This window comes from Condylura cristata, unplaced genomic scaffold (assembly GCF_000260355.1).
Source record: "Condylura cristata isolate star-nosed mole 26May11 unplaced genomic scaffold, ConCri1.0 scaffold00010, whole genome shotgun sequence".
Classification (NCBI taxonomy): domain Eukaryota; kingdom Metazoa; phylum Chordata; class Mammalia; order Eulipotyphla; family Talpidae; genus Condylura; species Condylura cristata.
Genome location: NW_004567111.1, coordinates 46,492,837 through 46,511,064, shown reverse-complemented (window position 1 = coordinate 46,511,064; position 18,228 = coordinate 46,492,837). Strand labels below are relative to the sequence as shown.

The following is an 18,228-nucleotide window of genomic DNA, read 5'->3' as shown; positions in this document are numbered from 1 at the left end:
CCGCGGGGATTACAATCGAGATGGAAAAAAAAAATATGCAAAATGATGTAAAAATAAACTTAAAAAAAAAAAAAAACTTCCCAAGTGGTTTTGATGTGTAAACAATGTTGAAAACCACTAAGTTCAGTCATTTTTTTCCCTCTCTCAATAGGCTACATTAAAAAAAAAAATGAGGCTACTACATTCAGGGTTTACATTCATATAAACCCCAAAGTACCTAACTTGTCAGCATATTTAAATAAGTTGTTATGAAGTAATGTGTGTGTGTGTGTGTGTGTATAATCCCTTCATATTTTTCAATGTTCAATTACCCAAACTTCCTTCTACTCACTTGTAAAATAGTAAACTATTACATCATAATTGCATCTTCAAAATAAGGAGATATCTAGAGTCCTTTCCAGCTATATCATGTCTTTCCAGTCTCAAAATGGTATTTATGTAGGAGTGAAAGTGCTTACTTACAATGAGTGTGTAAATAATATATAGAACTAATATGTTAAGCAATGAGTACATTATTTTACAATGATCCACAGTTTTTGCATTTAAAAATATTTTTTAAATGAAAATCACTATGTAGTTGCTTCTAGGGATTTCAAGAGAATAGGTAAAACATTAAATCAGAGACATGTAAAATTGTGACAAGGAAATGACATAGCCTAGAGAAGAAACTTAGTATTTTTTGTTGTGTTTGCTAAAATATAACTATTCTGAAAGCTGCCAAATGAAATATAGTTTGATAGGAAAGGGATACACAATCAATTCCTAGTTCTTTAATAATTTTCTGTGAGTTGTGAACTTAGAGAATTAATTTAACATAAGGGAAATATATACATGAGAACTATACCTTAATACCATGACAATATCAGGAAAAAAAAGAATATTTTGAAATTTTACATACAAATCATTACAGAAAGCATTTTGCCTTCCGAGAAAAAAAAATGTACATATACATAAATTCACTTACACACTACTGAAGAAATGAACATAGACATGAAATTTATATCTTCATAAGGCAACATGCTAAGTGGGTTTGAATACCTGCAGAGAGCTGCCAAATCTTTACGACAGCTTCGTCACAATTTTTTGACTCTTCTACATGGATGTAAAAAATTTCCTCAAGATGAAGGACTTTTTCAGAGAATTGGATATCAAGTTAAGTACCCTTTGAAACGAAACACTTTGAAGACAAATATGTTCCAGAAGGATGACAATGAAATCCCTATGTTCTCTTCACAATCACTTTATGGTAGTTAGATGACCTAGTAGAAATCTCAGGGCCATGATACAACTTTTTTTCCCACCAGTATTCCTACCATTTCAGTTCAATGCACATTTCTCATTCCCTTTGTTGTGTATAAAATTAAGGAAAACAATTTTCTTTAATATGGAGAATATTTTAAGGTAAAAATACAAGATTAACCTGATCTTAAGTCTTTTGGAATTTCAGAATGATATTTTACTTTCTATATCTTTAATGTCTATTAATAGCTGACAGTAAAATAACTAGGTATGCACTTTGAAAGTTTTCATAATAAATGTACAATGTTAATCTTGGATTAGGTCACACATTTATAAATAAACAAGATACTCAATGTATAGGTAACAACACCAAAAATAGATAAATTGGATATCAATCTTTAAAATTAAAAACCTTTGTGTTTCAAAGTAATCTATCAGGAAAATAAAAACAATCCGCAATACTGATAAAAATGTTTATAAATCAGACATTCGATAAGGGCTTTAACCCTGAATAAAGAACATCTACTACTCAATAACAATAAAAAAACCAATTATAAAATGGGCAAAGAACTTGAGCAGACATTTTTCCAGAGAGGATATACAAATTGCCATAAGTGCATGCAAAGATGATCCACAAAATTAGTCATCAGGGAAATGCAAATCAAAACTAAACTGAGACACCACCACACACACTCTAGAATGACTATAATTCAAACACTAACAATAAATTAACAAATGAAGAATGGAAAATAAGAAACTGTTCTTTATACCTCATGAAATCCTAAAATAGTACAGCAATTACACAAAACTAGCATTTTCTGAAAAAAGCTAAACATAGGTTTGCCATCTGAGTCAGATATTTCACTTCTTACACACATCCCTGAAAGAAATGGAAATAGTGCCTCAAATATTTTACTTGTAGGACAATGTTAACAAAGTATTATTCACAATAGTCAAAAGATAGAAACAACCCATGTGCTCATCAAAAGATCAATGAATGCATAAAATGCAATACTATCCATATAGAATGTAATATCACTAACCCTTAAAATGGGATGGAATTTGAATATATGGTCCAACATGAATGAACCTTTAACCCATGCAATGTGACATAAACCAAACATCAAAGGAAAAATATTGTTTAAGGTTTTTAAATATATAGAATATTGAAAGGAGCAATCAGAAACAAAAACTGGATTAGAACCTGGGCAATGGAGAATTTCTATTTAGTGGGTACAATTTTTGTTTGGATGTTGAAAATTTTGAAATCAATCATGATTATGGCTATACCCTAAGAATGGAACCAATAGCAGTGAATTGTGCACGTAAAATGGCATATTTTAAGTTATATATATATATATATATATATATATATATTACTACAAAAATAAATCAAATCATCTTGGAGATTAAAACTGTTTTCCTTTTACCATGAATTCAATAAGAATTAACAAATACTTATCTACAGTATATGTTAGCCACTGCACTAAGTATGGGTGAAACAGCACCGAGCAAAACAGAAGACATCAGTGGCAACAGAAAAATAACATGGACTTTGTTACAGTATAAATTTGTTGGATAATTGAAACAAATAACACCTATATAGTGATTTTAGAAGACTCTAAGGTTTTATGCAATCTTTCAGAAGTCTGCTTATGGCTATTTTAAAATTAAACATTATACAATTTAAAGTGCTGTCAATAAATATTATGTATGCTGCAAATATATAATACTTATTTTCTTTTTTAGTAGGGCGGAAAACATCAAGAAGACAGGAAATAATGGACATGATAATTAGTGTAACTAGGAAATTCCAGTGTAATAGATACGTAAAATCACTCTACCCAATTAAAACATGCATTAATTAAATAATGTGAACAAGTACCTATATTTACTACTTAGAAGCATGCACTATAAATGCTATGGGGAATGATAGAGAGATTAAATCCATATAACACCAAACCAGCTTCATGAAGGAAAGTAATTTGATAAACTGTAAAGAAATCCAGCATTTTGATAGTGATAGTTGTTTATATCAATACATGGAATAAAATTACATTAATATACATACACACAACACAATAAATGTAAAAAAAAAACCTAAAACTAAATAATGTCTGCACCCTGTAACAGTATTGTTCCAATATCAATTTTCTAATTTTTATAACATATTAGATTATATGACACTACTGAAGGAAGATGTACAAAGGTGAGTCCATAGTTATTTCAACAACAATAAAACAAAATGAATTATAAATAAAAATACAATAGAGAAAAATAGGATAAAGAAATTATTTATTAAATAATAGTCAAAATAAAGTATATTGATATATCAAAGAAACAAAAAATCCACCAAGAAGCAAAAGAATGTGTTATAGTTGTAGGACTGTGAGATTCACTTTTTTTTTTAGGCTGTTGTAATACAATATAAGCATATAAACATAAAAATAACAGGAAAATTAAATAAGCCAAAACCATTGGAAAGAAATAAAAGAAATGGATAATGTGGCAAAGTATGGAAAGAAGCTTCAGTTAAGGCAGAGGTCTGTTTTGATGCAGTCAAATCTGTATACCTCAGAATATGCTGATTTCCTTTCCACAATCATAGAAATTATAGCATTAGTAAGTGTTACCCTACAGGTTGTGAAGACTATTAATTTCTGTCCCAATTTGGAAGAGTTATGAGAATTAAGGCATAATACAAGTACTGTCATTTCTCTATATTTTCCTTTTTTCACACAGATGAGCTTAGAACATCTATTCATTATTTTCATTTTATGTTTAAAAATATGATGTATATGATAAATCAATATATAAGGATGGAAGTGTTTGAAAAGGAACAAGTACCATACATTATACAGATAACTTAAAACAACATCTTATAAGATTGACTCAACATTCCTACTAAATTCTCCAAAGAGTTCAAGTAAAAGGAATAAAGAACAAAGACCTCATTGCAATGATCAAAGTTATTTGAATTATGTACTCTTTAACTCTTTGATTAAATCTTCAGGAGGATGCTATAAATTATGTAGACAACAGACAGTTGAGTCTGTGCTTCTATTGCAATGGTTCAGTAGTTATTCTCCTCAGAGACATTAAATACAAATTTTGTGATGTTTTATATTCTCTTTTTTTCCCTGTAAACTACATATATTTACTGCATAATTTTCTCTGTATTTTCTAATAATTTAAAATATTCATCGTGACTTAAGTTGAATAAAACCTTTATGTGCCATATTTTTAAACTTCTGCTTAACTTTATTTATACTAGGACATATTACATAATTTTGGTAAAAAAGCATGGTAAAAATTATATCAACTTCAAAAATCCAAAACGTTTAAAGAATTTTCCCACTTGGCTTTGAGATGATTGTACACCACAGATAATAGTGGGAGTGGATCCTTTAGAGAAAATGCATACATGATTTATAATCAGAAATAAAATATTATCTTATTTTGATCATTGACCTTTTCACACTCTACTGAGAGGCAAAAAATATCTGCACAAAGTATATCTGATAAAGGACTGCAATCTAAGATCTACAAATTGCTTATACAACTCAACAACAAAAGCAAATTACCCAATCAAAAATGTGCAAAAGAATTGAATAGGCAACTCTTCAAGGAAGACATTCAAATGGTCAACAGACATACGAAAAAATGTTCATCATTACTTTATCATCAGGAAAATGCATATCAAAACCACAATGACACACCTCCTCACATCTGTAAGAATGGCCCATATTAAACACACACACACACACACACAAATTCTGGCAAATTATGGGTAAGGAAAACCTATTACATTGTTGGTGGGAATGTAGATTGATCCAACCCCTATAGAAGTAAGTATGGAGAGTTCTCAAAAGAATAAAAATGGACTAGCAATTCCATATTTTAATTCCATGTAACTCACCAATTTCACTCCTAGGTATCTACCAAAAAACACAAAAATATGAATTTGAAAGGCAACCTATATTCCTAGGTTATGGCAACACTGTTTACAAGAGCCAAGATATGGAAACAAAATGCCTCAGAATGGATAAGTGGACTATATGTGTGTGTGTGTGTATATGTGTGTGTGTACATATATATATATATATATATACACTATATATATGTATATATACATATATATACACACATACACATACACACACACATACACACAATGGATTAACACTCAGTGATCTAAAAAGATAAATTTATGCCACTTAAAGCAACAAGGATATAACTGAAAGGGACTATTCTAAACTAAGTGAGCCAGAGAAGAAAGATAAATACTAGATGATTTCACTTATATGCAGAATCTAGAGAAACAAAACAAAGGATGTGACAAAGTGTAAGGTTAACCTCTGAAAACTGATTAGATAGGAGATATACAGAAGGGGAAGGAAAAGAGGAGGGAGAGGGTGAGAGTTAAAGAACAAAAGGAAAGGAGAGACTAATGAAAGGTGACGTAGGGTTGTGGGCATTTTGGTGCTAGAGAAACTATGGTGACTACACATAATAAATCCTATATTGTGGAAAAGTAGACAAGGATGTTTAAAAATAATATAAATCTGCTTTAATTAAAAATAAAAAATGAATAAAAGTGGTATTATTCCTATCAAAATAGAAATAGAACATGTAAAAGCAAACATCATAAACTACCTGATGCTACTCATACATTAAAATATTTATCAACTTCAATTTTTTCCAAAAACACACTATAATATTTTATATTAAAATATACCCTCAAGGAAATGTTTCTTACACGGCCTAGGAATGCTAACTCCATATATAATACATAAACCCAGATAAAAATATTGTTTGACTACTTAATTTCTGATGTATTCCAAAAGAGGCTGGTCTCTGGTCTGAACATGTAACAAGTTCATTTCTCTTTAGACTTTTGCTCAGATGGATCCTTAGCTTGAATATCCTTCCCTGATTATGCTGTGTAGAAAAATCTATTACTGCAAAGGATTCACCTTTTGTCATATTAATATACCAATATAAGAACATGTTACCAATGATTCACAGGATCAGTTTTCTGAACCATACATAGGTAGTATTATATTATATTCAATTCAAAATGTCAATGTCATATTTTTTTATTCCTTAATTGCAAATTTAACTACATAGTGGACATTTACAGATAACACTAGATTCTTTAAGAAATGTAAGAAAGTATCAATAAACCTATAACAACTACTAAGGAATCACTAACTGAATGTGATCAATTCCATTATTATATTTAGGATTTCCTTTAAAGATATTTGAAAAAAAATCCAGTATATCCCTACATTCTTTTTTTAACATCTTTTCATTAAACACCTCAAAAATTCTTCAATACTGCATATTCATGAATGACTATTCAATATTAGGTGCCAATATTTGTCTTATCAATGTCCCTGTGCCTCAATCTTAGGTTTAGTACAGTTAAAAGAAAAGTATGTCTTTTCCCTCTTTCCATATGACTAAACTGTATCAAATTGAAGAAAAAAATTTGGAAATGTTCAAAAGCAAAATCATTTGGGAAGGAATAATATTCTTTAGTTGTGGTTTTTTTGTAAGAAACTGTGTTTAGATGTGCTGGGTTATGGCCTTGATCACATCATGAAGTCACTTAAAATCCTTTTTATTTAAGCATACTGAGTATTTAGAAAAGAATAAAGTCAAACAAAACCACAAAATAATTCATGATAGTAACTTCATACACAGATCTTAGAGACTTGCAAGGCTGAGTTTTATTTTATGTTAGTTATACATTTGGGTTTTTTTTAATGAGGATAAAATGATTTATTAAGCAGACATATGCTTAATCAGCACTTCAAGTAAGAAAGTACTTAAATACTAAGAGATGTTATTTTTTACATAAAAGTTTCTCAATATATAAAACATTTTCTACTGACAAATGAGGCACAGAAAAATGCAAGTGACATCTGCTTAGCTTTACTTATGAAAACTTAAAAAAAAATCCTATGGGATAACATCACTCAATTTTTCCTGGCGTACCTCTGATGGAGACTTCCTAAAAAAAAAATCTGGAAATAATTACAAACTATTATAGTACCTACAAAAGTTTACTTGAAAACTAAATCTGCTATCCATCAAAGAACACAATACATTCAGAATAATGTAATGGAGAAAGAAGATATACATATAGAATCATGTGAGGTATCTCAACAACAGCTAGTTGTAAAAGTTTCAAAACAACAACCAACTGTAGTCAGAAGACAGTACCAGACCTGTGATATTCCAAAGAACTTAGCAGGTAATTAACTAACTGACTGTGTGCTTTATATCTACTGCTTAAGTACTGATTTTGTCAAGCGATATTATTTATTTTGTTTCATTACACTTTGAGTACTTCCAAATGACAAAAAAAAAAAAACACTTTTTAAAAATGCTTCTAAGTACAACTTTTCATATATATTTAAAGGGAAGAAGAAATAGCTAATTCTTGTAATTTACTTTGTGTCCTTTGTGTCATAAGAGCCTAATGGAAAAGTATCCAAAATGTAGTAAAATTCAGAAGGGTTATTTGTGGAACAATACATGCAATCTAATGATAATGCTGATAACTTCTTAAAGTTTAAAATATACTTTCCACAGAGACCTAGAATTCCTCTGTGGGGTAAACTGGATGGCATGTCCCTTAGAGTTTAAAGGCTGTCCATATGAACTGAATTATCCTTGACAAGTAACTCAGACACTTGTAATACGATCTCATGTAAATCTAGACCATATTTTGCACACAAACCACTGGCAATAGTAAGTTTATTCAAGGAGCTCAGATAAGAAGGAAAGAAAAACCGATATCCTTATATATATTATAAACATGACATTTCTGAAATGAAAAGCACTAGGGGAAAAAAAGCATCTAATGTAATGTAGCAAATTAAAGTAGAACAATGTTTCAAGAAACATTGCTTTCCTTTTCAACCCTTAACCACCTATCCTCTCCAAACAAAATTTTATCGTTGAATGGTTTATCTAAATTGGGAAAAACAAAATCTCATTTTAAGAAAATAAACTGTAACATTCCATTTGCATTGAAATATATTTTAACCAAAAATTAAAACAAATATGAAGTATCTTAGTTCTATCTCCCAATGCAGAAAAATTGTGTGTGTGTATATATGTATATATATGGTGCATCAGTATGATTATTGACTTAGATTTTTCAGCTATTTTATTAGTACTAATAACTGATGATGATTATAACATTGAGCTACCAATATTTGTAAAATGTTGATATAAAATTAAAAAAAAAAACTGAGTACTTTGCAGCTTTAAAGATTATTCAGGATCCCTTCTGTCTTAGCACAAAGAGATGCTAAGAGCTATGCTAATTCTACAGGGATCAGTTCCACTGTCTAAGAGATGCATTAAGGCCTGTAGAAGAAACCCAGCTTTAGAAAATGCTATGCCAAGCAATCTTCACAGCCCCATTAGCTATTATTTATTTTTCTTTATCAGAAGTCTGCTACCGCTATGGCTGCTAATGGATGAAAATAAGGCTATAAATCATCTTGAATTTGAGTAGTAGAAAAAATGGCAGGTTATTTTAAGAAACTGAAGACATGTCCATTTTTTGTATATGCCCTTAAAGGCAAGGTTTTACACATCTTTAGAACAATTAATGGTCTATAAAACTAGTTTTGGAGGCCACTTTCACACCAGATTAGTAAACCCCTCCCATCTGAATTGTACCGACAGGAGATTGCTCATTTATATCTAAAAATATTTTATGGAAAGTAAATTTCAATGTTAACAGAAGGGTATTTTTTTATATATAAGTATACATTTTATTTTTTTTTTAAATGAAGTCATTCTAATCAATTAACCACTTGAAATATTTAAGCACACTGAATTATTTAAAAAAATCAACTTAAAAATCAAAATGAAAGAGGTTATAACATTGCTTTGCTGGAACATAGGAAGAAAGTGCCCTGCACAGAGAGCTTAAATTTCTCACTCTTCCTTTCAATCAATATCTGAGGCAAAGTTTCATCTCTGGGGCCCTTAATGGCAGGAATTCCTGGAGCCAGCAAATGAGTAATGTTAAACCTATGATTAGATGATGAGGCCATCAAAGACACTAGACACTAATGCTACATTCTTCTTTATTTCTCTGAGCTGCAATGAAATCCAGAGCTAAGGAAGAGGGAATTATGTACTATTTTTCCCATAAAATAATATTTAGAAATATGTATCATCAAGAGACTAGAAAGAACAGATGGGTTTCTCAGCATGTCTCTCGAACTCAGGACACTGGTATTAAGAAACTATTTTCAAGTGCCCTGCAGAACCAGGGATGCTGTTTCTTTAACTTCTATTTATTAATACTCTTCCCAGCTGAAAGGGGGAAAGGAGCATAATGATTACCCTGTGAACGTATTCTTAAGAAAGTAAACTTGAAGACTGGAAATCTATAGGTAAGTTCTTGGTTGTTTTGTCTTTACTAGTTTTAAAGGATCAATTAAAATTATATTGCTGCTATTTGGGAGTAAGTTGTGGTTGCAGATCAGTAACCAGAAAGAGATTAGATGTATTTCTTTCCAATGAGGAAACATGGGATACATGTAGTAACTGATTACTACAAACATACTTAAGTTTTTCTTTCATTCTCATATTATATTTAATATTAATATGAAAACTAGGATCACTAGGACATTGGCAGAACTAGTGAAAAGACCACTAGATCTTCCTATTTGGGCATCAGAAAAATGGAGTTTACACACCCCAACACCCACACGCACATATTATTTTTTATAAAGGGTAAGAAAGCATAGCAAATAATTATAATTCTATTTTAAATCTTCATTCTGATTAATAAAGCTATATGCATAAGTAGGTTTTATACTGAAAAATGCAAGCTACATTAAAAAAGAAAGCAGTAAGGTATCATATTAATCATTAATGAACTGAATATATGAATATCCATATATTCATTATAACTACTTTAGATGTTATATTGAAAAAAAATCTAAAATTTTAGTATCTCTTAGTGGAGAAGAAATCATGCATGTAATTAACAATAAATATAAAGTTTGTAATTTCTACAGTTTCATTTTTTAAAAGGTAGTTGTAAGGAAGGGCATCAAATATATATATAACAAATTGCAAAAATATATTTGTGGAAAACAGAGTATGATAGAAGCAAGTGGAAGATAGAAAAGGTTAAGGCAGCTAACGAGCACAGAAAAGAGACAGATTTTACAAGCAAGATCATCCATAAAAGTGTTTCAACATAAATTTTCTTTACTATGGAATAACAGATGGAAGTTTAAAACAGATATATAGACAGACATATATATGCAATACAGTCTATTGACAGTGACAATAAAAATCTTCATGTAGTTTAATGTAATAAATGAGATTCCTGTACCTGAGAACAAAGCAGCATAACAAGTTCAACCACGGATGTGCTGGATTTCATACAAACAAGGCCTGCGACAAGGAAAGATTAAAACAAAATGAAGTTACTATGGTAGAAATCATCATTTCAAGTTAGTACATTATACAGTTTTAACTTATACAATTTTTCTTTGAAATAAAACTCCTCAATGGAAATAAAAATGTGTACTTTATATCACATAAAATATTTTTTTTTAAATATTCAGATTTAAGGAGGCATAACAGATACTCAAAAGTTTTTATGTCTGGGTTGTTCATATGGCCAAGGCACTGTCTATGTTTAATCAAGGTGAGGGATGTTATCAAATGGACAAGGTAGTAGAGCTGTTCTTATCCTAATGACATTGCCTTGTGATTGTATCCTGGAGCATAAAATAATAATTACTGAAGCCTAAATTTTCTCCCCAAAGACAAAATTAAAACAATTTACAAATAGGTAATTACCCCATAGGCTGTCAATTGCTAAATGGTGTTTAAAATAATACAACATGAATTTCACACTTAAAATTAATATGCCGATCAATATCCCACTGTTCTGACTTCAAACTCTCTTAATGGGCAGAAGGGAAAAGCTTTAGATGTCATAATATATATGTAATAACAACTACTGCTCACTGATGTCTTACTATGTACTGGGCAACTGTCACCTGCCTTATGCCGTCATCTCACTTAATTTCCATATATACCTTGAGGCATACAATTTTTATTCCCCTTCTATAGGTAAGAAAATTCTCTTCCTAATACTCTTCCTCTCCCTAGTGAATAATTATATTCATCAATATTTTTCCATTTAAAAATACAACTTGTGTGGCATACAATTAAAAAAAAAAAAAAGCCCGGCAGGTAGTATTTTAAAGTGCCAACACAGGAAAATTAAGCAAGAATTAACACTCTTTGAACATTCTATTAATCATCCTGTTTGCTAATTTGAAACAAATTTCAAAGTTTTTCACCAATTAAAAAAAATCAAATTAATAGATTTGTTGTTTTCCTTTGCAGGGATAAATGCAATTGGTAAACGTACCATGTAGAAAGACATGCCATGCTCTTACATTAGTTGTTGCTAACTGAAGGAGTGAACCAAAACCCTTTATTTTTTTTCTTAGTGTGATTTCAATAAATAGTCTCAAATGCCTCCTAGTACTAGCATGTATATTTATTGTAGGGTATAGATAAATACCCTTTTGTGCCCACACTGCTAATGACCCTATCGTTATTATACAGACCGACAGAACGAACTGTGAAAAGGCACTGGTATTCCATCTTACCCACATCTTTCAGTAGACAGTTAACTAATGAAATAAGAGGCAAATGTGAAAAACTCATTTAGGAGACAAGTGCTGTAACTGATCAGCAATTCTTATGTTCAGGAGCTTGGGAGTCAGAAAAATTAAGGGAACATTTATCACCTGATGGATTCTTAACTACTTTAAAATCTGACAAAGAAAAACTAAGTCAGGTGTATACATTTAAAGGATCATAATTTAAGGTATGTATCCCCTTACCAAATATATTTCAAATTCTAAGTTATATAAAGAATGATTAGACTGTCAGGATACAGACAAACCCTTCACCACATATTATGTGTACTACAGTTTTAAAATATGTAACAACTTGAAATAAAAATTAGGAAAACATGAAATTATATTCAGCTCTCACATTAACATTTTAATGAACTGGTAAACTCCCTGTGTAGCAAGAATACTCATAATTTTTACAAAGGTGACCAGTCTGTCATAAGAAAAATACAACAAATGTTTCATCATCACTTTGTTGAAAGAAAATGACAGTAGGTTGATAATATAGCAGAACTGTAATTTATAAATAGTATGCCCAGTACTTTGAAAAAGGGCATTATGATTTGAACTCAATGGACCTTCATACTTTTACTAATTTGTTTTGGATAATTTTGAACACACTGTTTTAGTGGATTCTCCTCAAAAGAAAAAAAACAAACAAAAAACCTGACATTGAGACTGAAAACACAAGCAGAAACAAATTTTGGAAGATCCATCAACCTTCAAAATGTATTTTATCACTTTGGTTGTAAGTATTTATGTGTTAAAATTATTATTATTTTAAAAAGCCAGTATTTTTTTACTACCTATACTGGAAACACAAGCATTTTTAAATGACAATTCATCCCTGCACAACTTCTAAATCTGTACCAATATTTGACATTTTAAAATAGAAGCAATTAAAAATGTGTCAGTATAACTTTAAACATAAGCTCAGGAAAGTCAAATATATCTAATGATACTATGAATGCCTCAGGTTAAATATGCCTAAGGAAAATATTTTACAAGGATAAGTCTTAAATGGCAGAGTTTTTCATTTTTCTAATTAGCAATCATCATAATCCAATAAAAATAACCTGCTATCTCTTTGTTTGAGCCAGTGTTAGAGACATTTAGAGAAATGAATATTATATCTTCCCAATTGTTCTGATTTTTAATTCAAAGCTAATATTATTTAACATAATAAAGATTTATCATTTATAAATCACCTTTTATATATGCTATCTCATTGATTCTCTTAACACTTCGAACTAGTCTTTATCTAATGTGAAAAGCAAAAGCACTCAATGTGAAGGATCAGAACCTGAATTCAAATTATGTGGAAATCCCATTTCAGTGTGTGTGTGAAGCTACATAAATCACTAAACAATAAGAGGATAACACTATCATAAGAGGATAACAATATCTGACCAAGAGAATGTCCATAGCAACTAATTCCAAATTGGAATTGTTTGCCAAAAATGGGGCTCAAAAATATTAGCTTAATCAAAAGTACAGAGGAAACAGGAAACAAAACTGAAAAAAAGGCTTTTGTAGTTTGGCAGATGGGTAACTCGAAAATAGGGGGTGTTTGCAAGTTGGAGTGAAAGGATAAAATAAAACATACAGAAAGGTAAAAAAAATAATGAAAACATGAGTATTTTTGAAAGTTAAGAGAAAGAACTGAGCAAAATTTAAAATTCCAGAAATTATATCAAGGATCAGTTATGACATTCCTATTCCAAGATGAATTTTTCTACTTTGTAACTATAACATAGCCCCAAAAGAGATGTAAATATATGTCTGTTCAACTACTTAGAAATTTTGTCAAATAAACAGGGTATGTTACAAGCAAATATAAAATCACCAGAATAAACAAACTGACTACAAATACTAATACTAATCCAACAGTGTATGTGATATGATTATACCAATACACATAATATCTAGACTCTCGACAATAATCGTGTAAGAGGAGGATATTACATAGAAGGGAAGAATTCCAATGGTGAGGAAAACTGTCTACTAGGAGGTTTATTATGATAATTATGAATATATTATGATATATACAATTGAAAATAAGATCAGGTAAATTAGTTACTAAAATATAAGTACTTGAGATGATTAATTAGATAGAAAAGTCAGAAATGTGCAGGTCCAGGCAGCAAAGAAAGAATTGCTGTAGCTGAGTAAACCATTAAGCAAACACTGGCAGGTTTTGAGGGTTCAAATTTGCTAAGAGTGAGAAATCACTTTCTAATTTAAGAACTGTACTCCTTCACCATAAACACACACACACACACACACCAAAGCCTACAGAATTGTAAATGAGTGTGGAGTTGAAAGGCAGAACTTTTGGACAAAGTTTTTTTTTTTTTTTTAAGATTTATTTATTTATGCATACAAAACTGGGGTATAGGGCAGAGGTGCAGGATCAGTGAGAGAACTCACCAGAGACAAGTGGGGAGCAGAAAGGCAGCCTGACTAAGAACACTACTGAGGGGAGCAGCAGGCGAGAAGGATAGCCTGAATTGCTTTCTAACTTAAAGACAGAAAATCCCAAAAGTAAATTAAATCATGACTAATACATCATTTAAAATAACAAAATTGACATAAATGTTTTTACTTCTGTTACAACTAATGTAATAATATGTATAATATTTGTGAGACAGAATTTCTCACAACTTCGATTGATCATTTTAGTACTTATTTACATGTTCTTTTAGAGATTAAAATTCAATTCAAAACTACATTGAAAACAGATCTACCTGGTGTGGTAGCATATATCTGAACAGGTACAGTGTTGTAAACTAATGTAATATTAATTTTAAAAACATTTAATCAAACAGAAATAAGCGTAATAGTAACTTTAAGAAACTAAAATAGCAAAGTTTATTTACTCTCAAAGAGCTTTTCAAAGTATAGTCAAACTATTATAGCTGTAATAGTAAAAAAAAAAAAAATTACTGTAGTGAAAGAGTACATTCATCCATTGATCTGCTTTGGTTTAGTTCACTAAAAATTAAGGTCCTACAAACTGATGGTAACTTCCTGTTTTTAGAGTGGGAACAATTGTGATGTATTTGGATATATCACATATCAGCAGAATTTTTCTGTAAAGGCTCACATAAAATATTTTAGGCTTTTGGGGGGCAGCAACTTTAAATTTATGTTACAACTCAACTGCCATTGTAGGGTAAAAGCAATCTATGACAATACATAAACAAATAACCTTAGCTGTCTTCCAATATATTATTTACTCATCAAAAGGCATGTATTTATGCATGTACATTTGTGTAAGAGAGAACACATACAGATGTGTTCTCATATGTAATTATGCATGCACCTCCACATATATGCACATGTGTAAATATTTCTTAAACTATAGGGGAAAAAATGGTAGCTTTATGTCCGTGATACTTTATAATATCAAAATCTAAAATGATCTGAAAAAAGCTTTCTGAAAGATTATTGCAAATTCAATCATCAGCAAAATTTCACCTGAAGACTGTGATGCTATTTCCTATCTTTTTTTTTTTCCATTTAGTGCGACTATCTTTATGATTAGTTCAGGTAGAGTAATGTATTTAAGACACTATCCCAGCCATCCTTGAAAATGCACCTAGTATCTTTCTTAAATCTCCAAATATCCAAATTACAAAATACGTCTGTTTCTAAGGTTTTAAGAAATAAATTTAGGGCATATATTAAAATAAATATAACTTTTTAAAAGTCAGACATTAGTGGCCTTGTTTTACATGAAGTATACTGAAAATCAGAGAAATATTTTAATATTAATTAAAATTTCAAATAATTTTATATTGTACCTATCCCTCACGGAAATTCTATAGTCATGTTCAGAAGAACTAAAAATCCACTTCTGTATGGGGATTGTAGGCTAAGTGCTTTTTAAATTGTAAAGCTAGTATGTTTAGACTGCTCAGAAATAAAATTTACTGTCATTTTGACTGATTTACTAAATCACACTCTCTAAATTGTTTTGTTTGTGTGTGAGAGAGAGAAAAAGAAAGAGAGAGAGAGAGAGAGAAGAGGTTGGTCTATACAGACAATAGGAATCTTTTTTTATTGTGGATAATTTTTTTTCTTATACTCCTGATTCTACCATTTTGTTTTCATTGTGGTAAAGATGGAGTTCTTAAGACTCTTTTATAGATAATTTTTCTACAGAATGACAGAAAACTATAAAAAATGAAGCAATAGTAGTAGTTCCTACATATATAATCACTACTGATCTGATTATAATAGCTGCTGAGCTGGTGGGCATATTCTCAAGCATTATTATTTAGACCTATTGAATTGTTAATGTTGCTATCCAGCTCACATCTGTTTTAGCTCCACCAACCCCCAACCAAAATCAGGTTGTGGTATGGTTACATGAATCTGAAGAGGTTGACACTGTTTCTCAGCCATATGCAGTGCTGTAAACTAATGTTACCTTAATTAAAATATTATAAAAAGTCTTATATGGAAATTTCTGAAGTCCAATGTAACTTTATTATTTTTTAAAGATTTATTTAGTCATACAAGAACTGGGGTACAAATGAGAGGTGCAGGGGTTGAAAGGAATCACCATTAAAGGATTCACCAAAGACAGATGAGGAGCAGAACAGGCAGATCTACTGAAATATACTTCTGAGGGAAGCAGTGGGTGGGACAGGAGAGGTCTGCTATGCTATTTGGGTCAACTTCCTGGCCAAGTATGGAACCTGTACTGCAGTGGCTGCAGACAGCTTCACAGTGCTGCAATTTAACCTGTTGTGCCACCAGGGAGAGTCCTCACTTTATTTTTTTTCTTCATATGGCTTTCAATTACTTACACATTCCATTGAAGTATTTTATTTACACATATTGAAATATATACAATTTCCAAATCACTTAGAATTAATTTATGAGTTGGCTGTCACTTGAGATAAATAACTTAAAGACCTGTAAGTAACCCACTGCAATATGCACAGAGATGACAAGAGGCAACAGTCTTTGGCCTCAAGAACTAACAGCCTCATTATGCAGATGAGGCATACAAAAATATATGAGTAAATCTAGAGAGTATTATATTGAAACAAGTCACAATAAAGCACTATGACTCAAAATGAATAAAAACAGTTAGGTTTTAAATTTTCATTAAATAGTTTTACCCATAGTGATAGAATCACGTTTCTACTACAAAGAAATAGACCTGAATGTTTTGGCCTTTTTATGACAACCTTATTTAGTCACAACAGAAATGAATAAAGATAAAATAAGGGGGATAAGAGACATTGTCATAAACTAATAAGGTTCATTGTCATAAATCATCTGGATTTATCAATATTCTTTAGGTTCAATTTAATTATAGAACTAACTGTGATTCCTATGTCGTGCCTCTGCACTAACATTTTTTCCCCCTTCTCCCTGAGTGCCTTCAAATTCCAAAAAGCCTGCACTGTCTAAAATTACTGAAAAATTTTGGGTTGAAATTTTGATATTACGCTAGACAGACTATGATTCCAAATCATTATTCAGAATAATGTAAGTATTTTGACCATGTACTACATTTCAAGAAATATTAATAAACAGCAGAGGAGAAAATATACCAAATTAGTTATACAATTATACCAAATAAATATTTATAGATAAATAAAAATGGTCACTGGTATTATCCTATTAAATATAGGATATAAAGTAACTAAATGCATAGATAAAAACAAGCTGAAAAACTAATCTTTCATAAATGACTATAAAACTGAGATACCAAGAGGGGAAAGAACAGGGAGGAAGGGAGACCTACCTAATAGTCTGAGGAACTAGAGGCCAGGGAACACACTGTTCACTATAAATTGTTCCACAATTCAGGTGGTACTACAACCTGTTGGGCATAACCTAAAGTGTTACCTCAAGTAAAGATAAATACTTAAAAAAAAAAACAAAGCAGGCCCTCCCTGGTGGCGCAGCGGGTTAAAGCACTGCACTAAGAAGCTCAAGCCACTTCCGCATGATTTCGATTCCCGCCTGCCCCGGAGGTGACCATGGCGTGGCAGACCTCTCCTGACCCGCCCGCTGCTCCCCTCAGCAGTGTACTTCATCGATCTGCCTGTTCTGCTCCCTACTCTGTCTCTGGTGAATCCTCTCACCCTCTGCATCTCTGGCCTGTACCCCAGTTCTGTACAAATAAAAATAAAAAAAAAAAATCTTTAAAAAAAATTAAAAAAAAGAAAACAAAACAAAGCAGTATATATACATGCATCACTTACACAGTTGTAATTCCAACTCCTCAAATTCTGACTTTCACTTATTTACATTG

At 30.9% G+C, this 18,228-nt stretch overlaps 1 protein-coding gene across 1 annotated transcript in view; it reads right to left on the bottom strand.

Annotated features, from left to right (window-relative positions):
• The window catches only part of NBEA (neurobeachin), a 512,054-nt gene that overhangs the window by 302,888 nt on the left and 190,938 nt on the right, over positions 1–18,228 (bottom strand). Inside the window, exon 36 of the mRNA XM_012723168.1 lies at positions 10,622–10,683. Within this exon, the coding sequence (XP_012578622.1) occupies positions 10,622–10,683 (62 nt within the window). The remainder of the gene's footprint in view (positions 1–10,621; positions 10,684–18,228) is intronic.